General features: G+C 40.2%; 1 protein-coding gene across 3 annotated transcripts in view; it reads left to right on the forward strand.

Annotated features, from left to right (window-relative positions):
- Positions 1–296: 296 nt before the first annotated feature.
- Positions 297–17,746, forward strand: part of LOC110979550 (DENN domain-containing protein 3-like) — a 30,603-nt gene continuing 13,153 nt past the window's right edge. The window contains exons 1-13 of one of the 3 annotated variants that reach the window (XM_022235447.2): positions 297–1,437; positions 6,357–6,820; positions 7,434–7,545; positions 10,666–10,945; positions 11,296–11,420; positions 12,415–12,557; positions 13,431–13,539; positions 14,219–14,422; positions 15,198–15,344; positions 15,560–15,666; positions 16,105–16,263; positions 16,744–16,840; positions 17,255–17,367. In XM_022235447.2, coding sequence (XP_022091139.2) covers positions 6,495–6,820; positions 7,434–7,545; positions 10,666–10,945; positions 11,296–11,420; positions 12,415–12,557; positions 13,431–13,539; positions 14,219–14,422; positions 15,198–15,344; positions 15,560–15,666; positions 16,105–16,263; positions 16,744–16,840; positions 17,255–17,367 — 1,922 coding nt within the window. In that variant the 5' untranslated portion in view covers positions 297–1,437; positions 6,357–6,494. The remainder of the gene's footprint in view (positions 1,438–6,356; positions 6,821–7,433; positions 7,546–10,665; positions 10,946–11,295; positions 11,421–12,414; positions 12,558–13,430; positions 13,540–14,218; positions 14,423–15,197; positions 15,345–15,559; positions 15,667–16,104; positions 16,264–16,743; positions 16,841–17,254; positions 17,368–17,746) is intronic. The other 2 variants (XM_022235448.2, XM_022235446.2) reach the window with 2 other exon arrangements.

Raw genomic sequence — 17,746 nt, forward strand, 5'->3', positions numbered from 1 at the left:
CCCTTTTCTGCCAAATTTTTACCCGTCTTTCATACCTTGCTGCATATGTGGGTCCGGTATCACGCCGAATTCGGCTGAAGTATTTTGAAGTCACGGTCGTTCCATCTACATGTATATTCGGTATGCTCGCGGTACCGTTGATGAGCGTAAAAATTTACTAAATTTTACTAAAATCAAGTATAGGCTAATGACAGCTGTTGGTCTTAGTACCGAAGATGTATTTGACTTTGAACCGACCGGGGAATCGAAGATCGCCTTCAAGTTGGCCGAAATCAATGCCAATCTAGGAAGAATCAGGACCTGATGACGACTGGCAAACGCCCACACATACAGGGTGTACCACTGTAATGAAATCGAAAACACCCGGTCTCTCAAATTATGACACCTGGCCCTTGCGTCATATCTGTTTATATGCCTAGCCTGACCCAAGGGGTGCGTTTGCGCGGTTACACTCGGGTACAAGAGTATTTCTCGCTAACTCTCGGGTCGTATTCCAGCCGTTCGAGCTTTCAGGAGTATACTCGTGTTAACGAGTAGCTCGCTCGAACGCACCGAAGAGTTTTTATCAAAAGTCATCGGGGAATCTTTGGATAAGGATCCAGACTACTGCCATGGCCATTTGTACGCATGCGTGTATAGTTGTGATTTGCTTGTCACACTATCTTTGGTGAAAAGGCCCATTCTATGAGAGCTTGAAAATAAAATTATATGTCACGCATCGTAGGCTTGAGTTTCCTCCATTAATCCCCCTTTCCTATCATTCTGCTCATTTCCTTGTTTGTTTGAGTTTCAGCTTTTTTCGCATAGGCTGATCTGGATTATTTGTGATTGCTCAACTTGACATCAATGAGTCTTGACTCTTTTCTCTGATTGGTCAACTGATGGCTAATCCATATTTCACATTCAAAACTGAAAGGGGCCCAAATAGTTTTGCGGTCTTTTGGGGAAATCTGAATTAGGCCCTACTGACTAAACTTTTAAATGCGGTATGAATATCTCCCATACTATACCGAAAAGGTTTGATTTATTTTTATCATGTTGCAGCAAAAAAATGAGGAAAACATGTAAAATCCCTGTACAACACGGAGATATTAGAAATAGAATAGAGAGTTGCCCCTTTACCCAGACTTGAGTGCAATAAAAGAATGGAACAACGGTCGTACCGCACTGTGCGCTAGGCACTCGAGACCAACACTTGAACTTATACAAATCTACTGATTTGAAACTTGTTTACATGTACTGATATCTAGTACCTAGACGCGCTCTTCAATGAAACAAGAAAATGTATCTGTTGTTGGTATGGTGTGCAGCGCGCGCTAGCGAGCTAGCTGCACTATAGCATGCCCGGGACATATGACAATGACGGTACAGCCAGACGTGACGAAATCCGATGTTGATAAACCCTGGCCCTGTCCACGGCTGAAAGTTCACGACTAGGTGAGTAAATATTGAGAGGAGATAAACAAATTCATTTTGTTTCTTGACGTGCTTTGTGAATTGAGTGATCTTCTTTCCGGTTATGCGAATGTGGGGCGCATTCTGTGTGATTCGAGAATCTGGTGCGCGATCGGGCGAGAGGTCGATCGCTGCGTAACGTTGTGCTCAAGCTGATCGGATATGTGTCATCTACATGTACATGTACACTAACACAGCTACATGTAAGGCCGAAGTGGCGCACTTCGACTTTCACTTAACTTTCCTCTCACAGCATTTGCCAGACGTTTTCATTGAAAAACTCATCTGGTTAAATCCTGGTACTGTAACCCTCATGATCTATGCTGTTGAACCTTTGTGAACAATTTCAGTGCCCTGACATGCCTGAAATTTTGTCCGAAGTCCAAAAATGTGGGAGTCCAGAAATTGGGCTTGAATTCAGCTGAGTTTTCCCTAATGTGGCACACTTGAAAAATCTCAGAAAAATCCCTCATAAACATTTTCAAAATTCTTTAACGTTGATGAATTCTTGTAAAGCATCATTCCTTCTGCTGACCTACCCATCCACAAGCGTGTCAAAAAATTAGTTTCATATTTTTGAGCACATTCTAAGAGCGTTCATTTTGCGCGTCAGGAAAAATTTGAATATAAAATGTCATCAGAAAATTTTAGCCGACACACATGATTGAGATTTATGAAGCAGATTAATACGAGTTTGATGAAGTTTCACTGATTGTTAAATTTGAGGTAAAAATATTGCTCTGATAAGACGAGAGACGCGAAAAATGCAAGTGCACCACATTAGGGGCCGCACCACAGTCGGGGCCGCACCACATTAGGGGCCGCACCACATTAGGGGCCGTGCCACATTACGGTACATCAACGATACTCACAGAGCCACATACATGTAGCTCCATGACTGTCTTACGTGTCTTGTGATGCACCACATGTGGCAGTTCCATTTGTCAGTCCATTCGTCATCAGCCAATTGCCCCCTCCTTGAAAAGTAAAGTTCAGTCCCAAATTTCCAGCAAAGGAATTGAATGATCATAGTGATACTACTTACTAGAGCAAAAATGTACGCTTTGTAAAAAGTCATTTTAATTTAATTAAACTAAACATAAAACTAATAATTTATTGTGCAGTTTATATGTGACTCAATGATTCTTCAAATACATTTATTTATAATTGCCATGTTCAGTTCATCATATTTTCTGTTTCAAGTTTAGGGCCTGCTAAGCTGAGAGATTAAATTCCAAAAGAATATTTTCAAATTTGGCTCAGAATTGTTGCAACAAAAACTGTGATAAACTTTTCATTTTTGCTGAATTAATCAATGTACTTATATTTTTGGTTGTATCTTTCTGAACCCAATGGAGAATTGTTTAATTGAAATATATTTTTCAATCCCTTTGTGTACCTTGTGTGTAGTTTTAGTCATTTATTGAAAAAAAAGTACTGGTTCTTCACTTTACAGTTGCTACATGTATATTCAACAGGTGTTCAAAGGACACAAAAAATTCAAATCATTAAAGAACTCACCAGTACCAACATAACTTTTCTACATGTATGTCTTATTAATATTAGAGAAAAAGTGTTCATACATGTACATGTACAACTAATTTATCATACATGCTGTGAAATAGAATGAAACTAGAAAGCATTAAGCTCATTTCTTGTCTGTGCTCATTTTGTTTCCTCGCCTCATTTTTTTCTGTTCCAACTTTTGTTTTGTTCTGTGCATTCTTGTTTTCTGCTACATGTACAGTATACAAGAGTGCATGTTCCAAAGCTATCGGTTGGAATGATGCATAATCGCATGTACATGAACCTCTGGCACACAAAGCAGTACGGTTCAGAAATTGACAAAAAGGGGTTTCCTCCCTCCTTTTCCTCAAAAATGCAAGAAAAGAAACTACTTGTATTATATATTTTTAACATATCCCTACTGATAGGGTATTATTTGCCACTGGAAAATGTGTTTAATAACAAAATGTGATGCTTAGTTTAGCATTCGTGATTACACTCACTGATAAGGGCCAAAAATAGCCACATGCCTCCGATTTCCCCTCCTACATACATACATGTATGTACCCTACAACCCTAAAGGTTTGAGGAAAACTTTGGGATATGTGAATAGTTCTGTTTACTTTATGTGTAGCAAATGCCACCCACATTTTGTTGTTATTTTAATAAGTTAACACTCACAATGCAGTTGCACACTGAATCACGTAATGAAATTGTCCTACCTTAATGTACATGTACCTACATGTACATGTACTTGTGCATGTACATTTATATGTACATGTGTACATGTACGTAAACCAACCTATCCTGTTTGCACGTGCCATGTTGTAATAGGAAACAGAACTGTTTTTCTGAGGGGGCCTGAGTCTCACAGGTACTGAACATGTACATGTACAGTGTACAATGTACATGTAGTATACATGTATGTATGTACAGTACATGTACACAGGTGGTTCATAGCATTGACATGAACTTCCTGTTGAGTGTTGTCAATTTCTACTCTTCACAGCGTTGGACTTTTGTTGCAGTAATGCATTTACTTGTACATGTACCGGTACATGTATGCATCCAAGAACTGTGGCTCTTGTACTGTCTCAATTCCCCTCCCCCATAATAACATGGTATAATGTTTTGATGATTTTCAACAGAAGAAAACAATTGAAGCAGGATCTTTCACTGAATAAGTGCAGACTGTCTTATTCTCCAACTTCCAAGGCTTCTGAATTTTTCCTGTTGTTTTAACACAGTTCCAGATTCCACTTTTCTGGTTTTTGTGTGCTGAGGTATTTTTGTAAATTGATATTTGTCCTGTGAATGTTTGTTTCATGTTTAATCCTCCATCCATGCTTGACTTGTGCTCTCCCATTATATTACTCTATTTGTTCCCCTATTAAGCTTAATGTAATTAATTCTGCAGCTTTAATGTACCATTTTGTTACATGTATTTCTTTACTGAAATGCCACTGTATACATGCACTCTATACACTTTACTACGATGTTCCTGACCTTGTACAGGGACTCCTGACAACTTATTTACCTCTCTTAAAGCCATATCACTAGGAACTAACTTACTTACATGTACTGTACTAATACCCCTGTGGGGAATTTAAGTACAGTGTAAGTCCCCACAGGGTGATATGGCTTTAAGAGTGGTAAATAAGTTGACTGTATACTCTGTTACATGTATTTTAATTTTTTTTTTATTATTGGAGAGTTTAATTCAAATTTCTGTTGAATATGTTGCATGTGCGTGGGGTTTTTATGCTTTGAATAAGTATACATGTAACTAGTCAAATTAGAGTTGGTTGTGTCATTGCTATTCTTCAGTGCTACATGTACATGTCATCACAGTCTGTTGAGAGGCTGTATGACCTTCAAGACCTTATGATTCAGGTTACGGCAGACTTTTAGGAGTCACATTTCCTTCCCCCTTCAGTTCTTGGATGAAGTAGTTGTGATGATGTCCAGAAGTTCAGCCTAGAAGGATGCTACATGTATATCGACCCAGCATTGGTGCTGGGGGATCTTGAAGTGGCACTGGCATGAAAGCAGATTGTTTGCCATCTTAAAACTCCAACCAGCATGACCAGGGTTGAACTTGAAGTACAACGTAGAATCTATCACAAGCCCAATCCAAGTCCTGTCACAGGTTCTGTGACAAACAAGTTTACAAGTCTAGTCACAAGCCCAGTCATAAGTATTAGCTGGACAAAAATGACAAAGGAATGCTTTTTTTACAGCTCATTTGCATACATGTAGGTTCATGTATGGTAGCTTTGGACTCAAGTGGCTTAAGATGACTTGTGATGGACTTGCAGGGACTTGTGATAGATTCGATTACAGACCTACATGTACATGTAGTTGGAACACTGCTCCTGTTAGGCATGTAATCATTACCCAACCCCAGGCCTTTTCCAAAACCAGCTTTCGTATTTATGGATGTACATGTAGTTATTTTCTGTGGCATCCTAGTGGCAGAACGTTATCAGCAAAGCCTTTTAGCCAATAAGGTCAAAGTTTTTTATTTAGAGGGCGGCACACTGAATGTGTGCATCAGTCCAGGAAGTGAAGGTCGCTCTGCTCCTCAGTAAGGCTTTTGTTGATAATCTTTGTTCCTTATCCAATTTACATCCAATTTCAGCAAGTTCACATTCGAGTTCAGTGTAAACCACATCACGCTTGTCAGCTTTCATCAATTTCCAGAAGACAGGCCTCCTATTTGCTCACTGATTGAACTTGGAGCTGTGTCCAATATTCCATTACAGGGATTAACCCTAAGGGTACATGTACATGAAGTTGACCTCAAGATTGGGATTTCCCCCCCTCCCCACCTCCATCCTCTTAAGGCCACCCCAATCTCAGATTTGTCAAGGTGGCTTACAATGTACAGTACATGAACATGTACATGCAACTCAAAAGTTTCAGATAGAAATTTCCAGTGGGAGTTAAGTAATGCCTGGTTATTTAGTAAGACTGATCCTTTTGGCAAACAGTGCCAAAAAGTATTAAAGATTTACATTGAAGACCAACATTAAAAAAATCACAAAAAAAGATCAGTACATGTACTTCTTGTACTTCTTATCTTTCTACAAGTGCCTAGGTTGTTTTACAAGCTGCAACAATGAACATGTAATTTTTAAAGCCTACTAAGAAGTGATACAATGTACCGGTACATGTACTTGTTTGCACTGCATACACAGGAGGAGTTTTTCTGTGATAAGTTATTTTGTTTGCTCTAAATTGTTTGTTTTTATTGGCTCATAAAATGTTCGTCTACAGTGCTTACTTCTTTCTAAGAGAATCTGTATTTCATTGTGACCACTACCATATCTATCATTCCTGTAAAGATGAACCTTGACACTGTAAACATATCTGTCTTTTTTTGTGTGTTCCAGGAGACCTCCAAACAATGCAGGAATCGCACAAACTGCGTCTGAAGTTCTTGTTGATTCTAAGGGGGTTGTTCGAGTAACTCGCAAAGGTGTTTTTGCTTATTTTTTTTATTTTTTTTTTTATGCAACCGTAGCAGGGCAATGTCCAATTTGATGTACTTTTCCAAGCGGCACATGCAAGGCCAGGCAGGCGATGGGGCATTATCAGACGGGTGTGTGGTGGCAGCAGTGGCATCAGAACGGCCACTGCATGCCAGTGATGATCCTGAGTGGCAGACGCAGAGCTACACCCACCCAGCCTGGGACAAGGAAGAGGAAGAAAGCCGTGACGTCTTTGACCCCCAGGGGGGCGGAGTCAGTGGCCCCCAGCCGGGCAGGACCATTTCAGACAGCAAGACGCCATTGTCGCCCAAATTGGCCAAAGCAGAGAAGTCCAAAGGAAGACCAGTGCATAGGCTCAGACACAGGTATAGCTCCAGTGATGACTCTAAAGTGTTCTGTCTAAATAATTAGCAGTTGAAATGTAAAGATTGCACATATGAAGAGTCTTTTCAATAAGCACATTCTTTGGTGTGTTTTTGTTAATGTATGCTCAGACATACATGTACAGCATGTGCAGCACTTGGCAGGTCTCTTTTAAAATTAGAAGCAACAAATTTGTAAACCTTCAATGATGACACTGAAGGTGTTATAATGTAGCATAAAGTGGTTGTTTTAGAGTATTTTGGGTACTTTCTAAGTGTTCTTTTTAAAAATATGGGTAGCGGTTATTCCAACTGTCCAAGATCCTTCAAAATCCATTGCAATTATGGGGGTGTTTGGCAAGATTTGCTGGATTGAAGAAATTAGAACCGAGTCATTGTTACTTTAATTGAGGGTCGATGTCCCTTGAAAGTGAAGTATACATGTACATGTATGTCGTTGACCAGTGTCCTTCACGGTGGAGGTTTTTAGAGGGTTTGGGAAGATTTTCGGCAAACATGTCAAAACAGAACTAAAGACATCACCCTGTTTGGCTTAGACATCTGAAAGCAGTGTGCCCGGTTTTTGACATGTTGTAAACCTCCTCTTTTGCGGCAGAATGAGTATGACAGACACGCCCTTGGCCAAGCTGCCCAACTGTCTCTTGGAGGTGTGTGTGTTGGTTGGACTAGACCAGGAGACGGGAGTTCAGTATGCCAGAAATGCCCAGGTACAGTAAACCCCTCATACCTAAACTGACGAAGGCACTTCACTAATAACAATTCTTGACTGTTGTCAAAATGTACTTTGCATCAGGGAGATGTTACTTTTGATTATTTTTACAGATTTTGCCCTTGCCCAGCGTATATACGTGTATTTTTTTAAATGCTGCGTGCTCGGTGCTTTCCCGAGAGCTTGTGAAAATATTCACAAGCTTACTCAGGTGGCCGTGAGACTCAAACCCACAACCTCCTGCTCAAGACATTTGCACTAGTAAGCAGGAGGTCATGGGTTCGAGTTCCGCCCGGTTAACGGACAAGCACTGGGTATACAGTGGTCATAAATATATACATGTACGTTGGATAAGGGCAAAGCCCGTAATTAAAATGCTTGACTGCCCTAATTTTATTATCTGATTATGGCATCTGAGTTGAAACCACGAGTGCCTTAAACTTTTGTTTTTTTGAAGGGGAAGGCATTAAAAGTACATGTATCTTATATAACTATTTTCCACCGCAATCAGTATTTTTGTGCTTACTAATGAGAAATTTTGGGATTTACTTCAAGAATTTCATGTGTTCTGTACAACGTACTTGGTAAGCTATGGACAGGATCACCATTCAACCCGACCATCCTGAACCCAATGATATCAAATTGGGGGCTCTTTCTGTGGGATTTTGTTTATGTGAACAGTGAACAATGGCCTTGTGTTCTAGCTGTTGGATCTTTTAGATTCACAGCAGGTTTTCACTGCCACAGCTTGTTGGATGATCTTGAATTCAGCAGAGTAGCTGCATACAGTAGTTACTGGTAGGGTAGAGGGTTACGATTAAATTGAAGAAATGTGGTGTGATTGGGATAATGAACCTGTTTCATTGCAGGCATGTTTTGACTTAAATTTGTTTTACATGTAGGTACATGTACTTGCAATTGACACACCTCTGTACTGATGTGCCACAGTTTAAGTGTGTTTTCCTATTGGGGCTGATTACTGGACTATGCCCCTCCCCAATTTTCATTTCATTTATTTTATTTTTCGGGATAAACATTTCACAGAAATACAATAACATACAGTTTACAAAAATTACAGAATAGGATACACAAGACATACAAAGGACAAGTGAACAGTATTTAACCAGCTCCCGCTGGATTACCCAAAAGAAACATGGTTTCTGTCGAGGGGCTCTCCAGCTGGTTAAACAGAAAACAAGGAGAAGAATTAAAGATATAGATTAATACAATATAAAAAATATAAGGCTTTACATAAATAACATACTTATAACTTAAATAACATAAATAAATAGATAAATAGCTAAAGTCTCTTGGGGAAAAATGGGATATATATAAAAAAAAAAAACTAAACCCCTTTAAAAAATAATACTAATAATAAAAATAATAATAATATTTTGTATACCTTATTTAATAAATACACTGTTAACCTAGGCAACATTCAGCGGCATGATAATGGCAACGGGCTGTCTAACTGGCAAGGGAGATAGGGTCTTGGTGAAAAAGGTGATCACGTAAAGAATTTCAGAAGTCTTTCGGAGAGGGTTCCAAACACAGATTTGGGAGGTTACCTGGAAGTGAATTGAAGAATCTTGGGAAGAGTGTAAAAAGAGAGAATTTCACACAGTTAGTACGGTAGCACTGATGTTTGAAGAGCAGTGAGTCCATCTTCCTTGTGTTGGGCTGTGGGAGAAAGTGTGACGGGATATCTATATATTTGTAGAGGCAATTGATGACAAACGTAACACTTAAGTATAGGAGACGGTTGTAGAGAGGGGAAAGATTAAGTTTAGATAAGCATTGTTCATAAGAAAGGGAGTTGGCAGTATTGAAGGGGAGGCAAGATTTCGTGAAGCGCCGTTGTATTGTCTCAATATTCTGGATGTGATTTTTCTGGTGAGGTAGCCAAACTGGTGATCCATATTCTAGAACAGGTCTGCAAAGAGATTGATAAAGTTTAAGTAATACATCTGCATTCCTGGATTTTACTGTACGCCGAATGAAGCCTGAAAGTTTTGAACATTTAAAATGAATCATGTTGACATGTTTTGTCCAGGTAAGGTCGTTTGACAAAAACACACCTAGGTATTTGTAGGAAGTAACGAGTTGGAGAGGCTCAGGATCCTGAAGGTACATGTAGTAGGGAGACAGGGCTTGGTTTCGGGATCGTGTGATATGCATAACTTTGCACTTGGTAGAGTTTAGCTGCATGTGGTTTTCTTTGCACCATTCTGAAATGGAGTTGAGGTCTTCCTGTAAAACAACTGCATCTTCATTACTTCTAATAATTCTATAGAGTATAGTGTCATCTGCATACTGGGGTAACAGTGATTGAACGTAATTAATCAGATCAGATGTAAATAGATTAAAAAGCAAAATTTGCTCAGTAGAAGAGTGCAGATTTAAACAAAGTGTGACATCATCAACAAGAGTTCTATTACTGCTCTCACTTCCTTATTGGACACTTTCACTTTCAGCGACAGTTGGCTTCCTAGATTCTACAAACTTTTGCACACATGCATAGGAAAAGATCATTTGAAACTTTTACATATGACTCATTTCATGGGATCCAATTACAGATATTTGTTTTTGTAATTATAATTATGATGTCAAACTGAGTGATATTTCAAAATGAAGAACCCCGGATGTTGTTTCTTTTATATGAAAAAAGTGCTCCAGCACTCCAGCGATGAGCAGTACCGTTGCATGCTAATCCAGCCACATTTGAAAAGATGCCACTGCCATTCAGCATCACACTGGGCCAATTTCGGAAACAAAGGAAATTATGCAATACCCGCACAATGTGGGCTCTCTTTACTGGGCGGCAGGCCTGGCTGCAACACTCGGACGTCAATGGATGTTGCTTGTGAACTTTGAGTAGCCACCCAGACAGTCATTCGTGTGGGTGTATGGGCCCGTAAATGAGGTTTTTTGAATTTTTGAAGAATATTGAAAACAGAAAAAAATGAAAAAGCACCCGGCCCAGCAGCCTGAACATTGATAATGGTCCAGTGCAAAGTGGTTACCAATTGTTTAAACAGACTTACAATGAAGTCAGTGCAGTCACTGGTTTGTATGATTACCAATGATTTCCATAGTAACCAGCATCTTCTCCTTCTAGGTCTCAGAGACGGCAAGCTCCCCGAGCCTCTTTACTTTTCCCCTGGAGCCCCAGATCCTGGCTGTCATCAGCAACCAGCTAGCCCACTTCCCAAATGCCAAGATCTCCATCGACCCTTTCTACCCACCCGTGCAGGTCAAAGCAGCACCCAAAGGCTTCCAACGGAACCCACCGCCTCTCAAGCGCAGGACCTCGCGCCGATTGTCGGTCAAGCCTCGGCCAGCAACATTTCCACACAATCAGGAGATGATTGCATCATTGCCCACCCTTTGCTTTCCCAGTAAGATATTTTGTTTGGTTAACAGATGGCTTGCAGTCTTGTTTTTGGCATATAGGTTTTGACTTTTGTTCCAAATTTTCCAGCTGAGCTGTATAAAAAAACAAAAACATTATTTCAGAATCAGTTGCCTCAGCACAGTTAAAATAACATGAATAAGGAATGTGCATATTCTGCGTCACGTTATGTGTTTACTACAGGGTCATTGGTCCAAGGTACAATGTACATGTAATTAGTGACCACTTGTCAATTTTGACTGGTAACCTGTGCAAAAAATACATCCTGGGTACCGGGCACAATGGCTCGATGTTTGATAATTTGAAGTGGAGATTTTTCTTGTGATTTGGTTTTAGGTGAAGCATATTTACTTCAAAGCAAGCCCCAGGAGTCGTTCCAGTACCTTGTTCTGACCAGTATTAGCGGAAGTCGTTCCTACGCGACGTGCCTTGTCTTCCACAGACAATACTTCCTTGTCATGGTAATTTGAGAGAAGGAAAATCTCGTGATCATGTCAAGAAATTGATGATCTGAGGTCACATCTTCAGGAAAGCATGAGATGTTTCTTTTTTCATCTTGTTCATCAAATCATTTGTTCTGTCTAGATGTGTGCATAAGAATCAAAAATTGTACAAGCTAAGCAAAAGACCCAAAAATTGTTGAGGGAAAAATTGTCCAAAATGTAGAAGGTCACAGTCTCACAAATAATGTGAACTTTGAAAGGAGTTAGTCACATGCTGCTACTGGTATTATTGTTAGAGTTATTTATGGCCTCATGGACAAACAGTCACGTGCACATAAAAGTGTCAAACTTCCTGAAGGTCACTTAGAGACAAAGCTTGTGATTTCATGGTTGATGTTTCAGGGGTTAACATTTGATCATGCAATTTAGCAAAATGCAGAAGTGAAACAAAAGTGTACTTGGTTTGTACCAGAAGGAAGCTTAGTCGTTGGGGTTTTTCCGTTTTTGTATTGTTTACCTGATCAAGTCAAACTATTGACTCTGCACAAGAAAGCATAGGTCCTCGTGTGGTGCTTACAAGATCCAAGTCAAAAATTTGTTTTGTAGACTGGTTCATGCATAAGAGCAGTGCGGAAAGATAATGTGCACAAAACCAGTCCACACAATGGAGTAGTGCTGGGCAGTAACCACTTTTAACATGAATGTGTAACAGCTGTGATGCTGGTTATTGCTGTCAAAGGTTCACACAAGTGACCGTAGCAATTCCGCCAAATTTGCAACAGCACCATTTGAGATCTCCCGTCAGGAGTTAGTGGAATGTTGAAAGAAAAAATACACATGTACTTAACTTTTCGGACACAGCTCTCCATCCATGGGTGGGGGAAACGATGCTATAAACACCTGAGAATAATGCAGATTTTCTTCAAACATGTTCATTGAAGAATTTAGGTCACTCCAGTTGCTTGGCCATTTTGCAGCAATTCTGATTTTCCCATTTTGTTATATTTGGCAGACTAAGGCCGGTCAGTTTGAGCTGCATGCCGAAATGCCCATCACAGAGGACAAGAAGAAAGCAGTGAAGTGTTTTGTGCCCTCCTGTATATGTGCAATCTCGTCCCAGCCTTACTTCTTAGTCATGAAGCAGTGCCTATCAACGTAAGCCCAAGACGTTTCCTTGTGACTTGCTAACTCTTTTCCAGCTTAACTGCATTCCTCAGTGTCTTATGTTTACTCATTTCTTTTTATTATTGTTGTTATTATTATTATTAAGTCTTTCTTGTAATGACACCAAGGATTCCTCAAAAGTGCCCTAGGTACTGTAGCTCATGAGCCTGAAGAAACCTGTAGAGAGGAGACATTGAGAAGAAGTTTTAGAGGTGGGAGGAAAACCCTTAAAGAATATTCTGGGTAAATCCCACAGAATCAGGTAGGGACTGAAAACCCAATCCTCTGGTTGACCGGGCCAGGAATCGAACCCATGCCGCAGAGGTACTCATATCTGAGTCATATTTTGAGTACAAGTGGCCCTACTCAAACTCATATAAATATACCCACAGGTACAACATGTTGTACCTCTTGACAATTTTGTCACTAAGATTCTTGAAGCACTGTTTGTCCGGTTCATCAAACTCCTTTTTTTTTTAAATACATGTAAGTTCTTTCCATATTTGCATGCTCTTGAAACAATTTTTTCATGTTGTGCAAACTTGATGTGGGCACCACAGTTGAAGAATTGCCAACAAGAGATTTACTGCAATCTTGACCTGAGTGGGACTTCCAAGTGGTGTTCATTATCAACGTGTTTTTTCACAGAACAAAGGGAAAGTACATGTATGCTAAAATGATCACAAAGTGAAAGAAAAGAAAAAGGCCCAAGCGGATATGATAACTCCATTCCTTGGTACTTTGGGCTACATAGCCGCCCTTGTGTTCAGAGACGGACAAATCGACCAGCAACTCAAGACAGGTACATGTACATAAAGCGCGGCATCGCTTCAAACTGTATTTGTGTTGTACGTTGCTCAACAGATTAATACCCAGTCTGAGCCAAGATTACGAAAGGATGCTGCAGAACCTTAAGGATTTCACAATACAGATGACGATGGTTCCTACCCCTCCTGCTGGTTCACTGGCCGTGGTAATATTTGTTTCTATAAATAGCAGCAATTTTTATTCATAAGGCTTTCAGACTTTGAGTTTATCAGTTGACCTAAGCAGTGAACAGTGTTGGAGGTAAACCCATCACTAGCCCTTTATGTCCACCCACAAGTCGTTTCACAAAACTTATCAGTAACAGAGTGAACAATGACGGGGGATGCTTTTTGCCACAGGTCATTTTACGTGTAGTTCAAATAGCATGTGACTTGGCTGGATGGCTTGTGTTGGACTCTTGATGGACATGCAGGGACTTGTGATCCACTTGACTGCATGTACAGCTCTTACAGTGATGGACATATAAGTAATGCAGGATATTGTTGGGAGGAATTTCTCTGTGAAGTTCAAAGACGAAGTTTCTCCAAGGCAAATGCTTGGTGTGATGTCTTGTTGTGCTTGGAGTATTCTAGATTCTGTGCCTGGGTACCTTGTTACTAAGCGTTGACATCCCATTAAGATTATCCACTGCTTGTATGCCTCTATTCACTCATGTATGATATGTAGAGTGTGCAGTCTGTATGTGCGGGGTCTCTGCGTAGGTACCAGATGCATGACAGCAGTGGATGTCGGCCCCAACTCTCTCTTTATAACCAGTTTGGGTGCCCTTGTGCACTGAGCCGACTGACCCAGATTTTCCTCATCTGCCTTGCTTCCCTCACCAGTCGTTTTGCATGAAAGACAGCTTCAGGCCCATCACCGTCCACCCGCCAGACAATCCCGAGAAGCAAGCTGTGGACATCCCTCTCAACCTTCCCTTTCTGCTCTTCTCCGTGGAGGATGTGCTCACCATCGTGACCTGCATCCTCACTCAGCAGAGACTGGTCTTCATGTCCCGCGACTATTCCGTCCTCACACCGATTGTAGAGGTAATTTGTACCTTTAACTGTCAACCCCAACTCTCTCTAAGAACCTTCCTGAGACTTCCAAAGACCTCCCATTTGGAGGAAACAAATGACATATTCTCTACACCCAAATTTCAAGGACGGGGCTCCAAAGACCTTCCATTTGAAGGGGAACGATGACATGTTCTTACCTCAAGGCCGGTTAATGCTTTAGGCAAATATGAAAGCAGAGCAAACTTAACATCCAGAAACCTGTGCAGCAAAATTCTCTCGAATTGAAAATCTGAGTACTTGATCTGATGTCAGAATTTGTGTTCTTTCTTGCACTAAATTTGTACTGGGCTTTGGCGCTGGTATTACAGTTTTTAGCGCTAGAAGGCTTAGCAATTAACTGCAGTTGATAACACAAACTGTGGTATGAATTCGCACCATGTGTAAACCTTGCGCCATGAATTTGTGCCATATCTTTGCAATATACTTAGAGTTGATTTCATGAAAATATTTTAATCAGAGTAAATTTCTCGGAAAAGGAAGACCACAGTTTTACAACGGCTATTTCTTCTCAATATGACAGTCATAAAACATTTGTTGAATTAGCCCCACCTGCCATTTTGAAAAAAGTTTTCATCATTTCTTTGTCTGAACCTGGCAGAAAATTTCAAAGTTCTCTCACTGCCAAAAAGTTTTTATTGCACAACTTCTGCCGTAAAGTGTGCCGTAAGTGGAATTACACAGTTGTGTAAGTTTCTTGAAATCCGCTGCTGATGTCTTTCTTTGTCTTTTATCTCTCCTTGTGCAGTGTTTTTTATTGTTCATCTTGCCCTTCAAGTGGCCCTTCGTCTACGTTCCTGTGGTTTCCTCCAGTCTGCTAGACCTCCTAGAGGCACCAGGTTGTTTCATCATGGGCTGCAACGTTACCCACCGACAGAGAATATCAGAGAATGGGGTCAGTTCAGTTTTTCATGATCACGTAAAATCTGTTCTCCCCCATAAACATTTACCCCAGCTAAACATAACTCAAAGCACGCCAGTTTCCATTCTGTTTCTCCTGTTTATGGCCCAGTTTCCACCTGCTTCTACCCAGACAATTTACTGATAGAGTGCTGTTATTTGTGCTATACAGACTTCCCATAAATGTAGTTTGGTTCATTTTGCACACAGGTCGAAGGCCTGGTGATTATCGACATTGACAAGGGACATGTAGAAATGTGTGAATCCATCAATATGCCATCCATTCCGGAAGCTGGCGTTATGGCCTTCAGAAGATTGTGAGTATCACAGTGGCTTTTCAGTTCTTTTATATAATATGAATGTTGATGTCGTTCATTGAACTCAAGATAGAAAGTCAAAGTAATATGTTTGGACTTTGGCACTTTTCTGACCACTTTTGGTATTTGTCAGACCAAAAGCTGTTGTGGTCTGACAAAATATCTGAAGGAAGTGTAAAGGTAGATGTTGCAAGAGTGAAATCCTGTTGTTTTTACTCAAAATTTTGGCATACGGCATCTAAACTGTGAGAGTGCTATCACATGATCCGTTAACGTCCAATCAAAGGCTGATGATGGCTGAAGAAAACGGATTGTGCTTGTACATTTTGTGTGTCCACTTTAATTCTTGGCCTTCTTTCTTGCGCTGGTAGGCTATCATTTGATTATTTTATCAGTTTTTCTGATCTTAAACTTCAGACACAATCCTTGCTGTTGTAGGTACCATTTGGCCAACTCCAAACAGTACGACATAGCATCACTGTCTCGTCCGGCTGCAACGACCCTTGATGCGGACTTCTCCTTCCGAGAGAGACTCAGGCGACAATACCAACAGGACATTCAGCGATGCTTCACAGAGATGTACGCCGTGCTCTTTGGGTTGGTATTACATTTGACCCGTTCCCGGAAGTTCTGCTATAACATTTTAAGAGTGCACTAACTACTGTTTGTCAAAGAACATGATTTTCGAAGTAAGTGGGCAAAAATACATTGGCTAAATTTTGAAACCAAGTCAAACACCACGAATACTAACTTTCGAAAGTCAATTGTAAAGTGTTTGTTCAGCACTTCTGACTATAAATTGATATTTTGCAATACGAGGAAGGCTAGTCTAGTATAAAAATCAAACATGATCCACCTCATAGTCGCACAGATATTGTGTGTATGTCAGTCCATAGTAATTGAGATGTTTATGCAAGTCCGTTGTTGGAAGCTCAAGGAAAATGTAACGAGTTAACCCTTGACCCACCCTATGAATATGCATTACCAGATTGTGTTTTCATGTCATCTGGCATGAACCAGTTAACTATCAAGGTCATTCAACTGTATGAGCTCTTTTAATGTTACTTGCATTTACAGGGACATTTTGGAGTTCATGAACTTTGACCAGAGACGATTTAAGGCTGATGAGTTCATTGCCTGCCGAGGAGACGACGAAAAGGAATTCTACTCAGTGGTAACTATGGCAACTAGACTTGAGAATTGGAGAACTGGGAGGAAATGTGCCTAAATTTAAAGAATTCGTGAACATCTGGAATTTTGTGATTAATGAAAAGTTTTGTGCAGAAAGAAATAAAGGATTTATTTGGAGACGTTAGATGAAATGTGTGTGTTGTAATTCGAGAGGAATATTCACCCAACATTACTGATAAAGTTTCCATTAGGAATCTTTCTTCAGTCTCAAAAATCTCAAAAAAATCTCAAATTGGAGAAAGTCTACACCTGCAGAACTATTTTTTTAAGAATGAAGTATTGTACACCATTTCACAGATTGTACATTAAAGACTGCAGATTTGTCCTCTGTAGAGCTGATGAAGTTGTTGTTCAGACTGCCCTCACTGTCATTTTTCTGTTTTCTTTTGGTATCCAGTTTTTAAAGACTCAGCTCTTCAAGACATACAAACTTGACAGGTTGGACAAGAAGAAAGATTACTATCTCAACTTAGACAAGCGTGCCCGGTTCTTCTCATCTGAATCGTACTCGTGAGTCACATATCCCACTTTTAGATGACATCGAAGAATGCAGGAATTTCATGTGTCCCTGACACAGAGGACGTTTAAACACATTCTAGTAGACTGCGTTTGCCTTAAGGGGTGAAATGTGTACTCGTCCCAACGCATTAATGATTCGGAAGGAGCTTGTACACGCTCACACCACCCACCCAGCACATATCCGCTTACGTTACTTACCTTGTGTGGACATTCCTTTTTTTTGTGCAGTTAAAAAAAACTCAGTGAAAATACTTGTTTTTCTTGAATTGGGAACAGGATTTTCAGCTGGATTTTTGTAAAATGTTTCCGTGACTGTTCCTCTTTAACGACAGAAAACCCTTGCCCCAAAAATGCCTCGAAATGTCTTTTT

Source organism: Acanthaster planci, linkage group LG02, assembly GCF_054643075.1.
Source record: "Acanthaster planci isolate LZ-2023a linkage group LG02, COTS_SCS, whole genome shotgun sequence".
NCBI classification, from domain to species: Eukaryota; Metazoa; Echinodermata; class Asteroidea; order Valvatida; family Acanthasteridae; genus Acanthaster; species Acanthaster planci.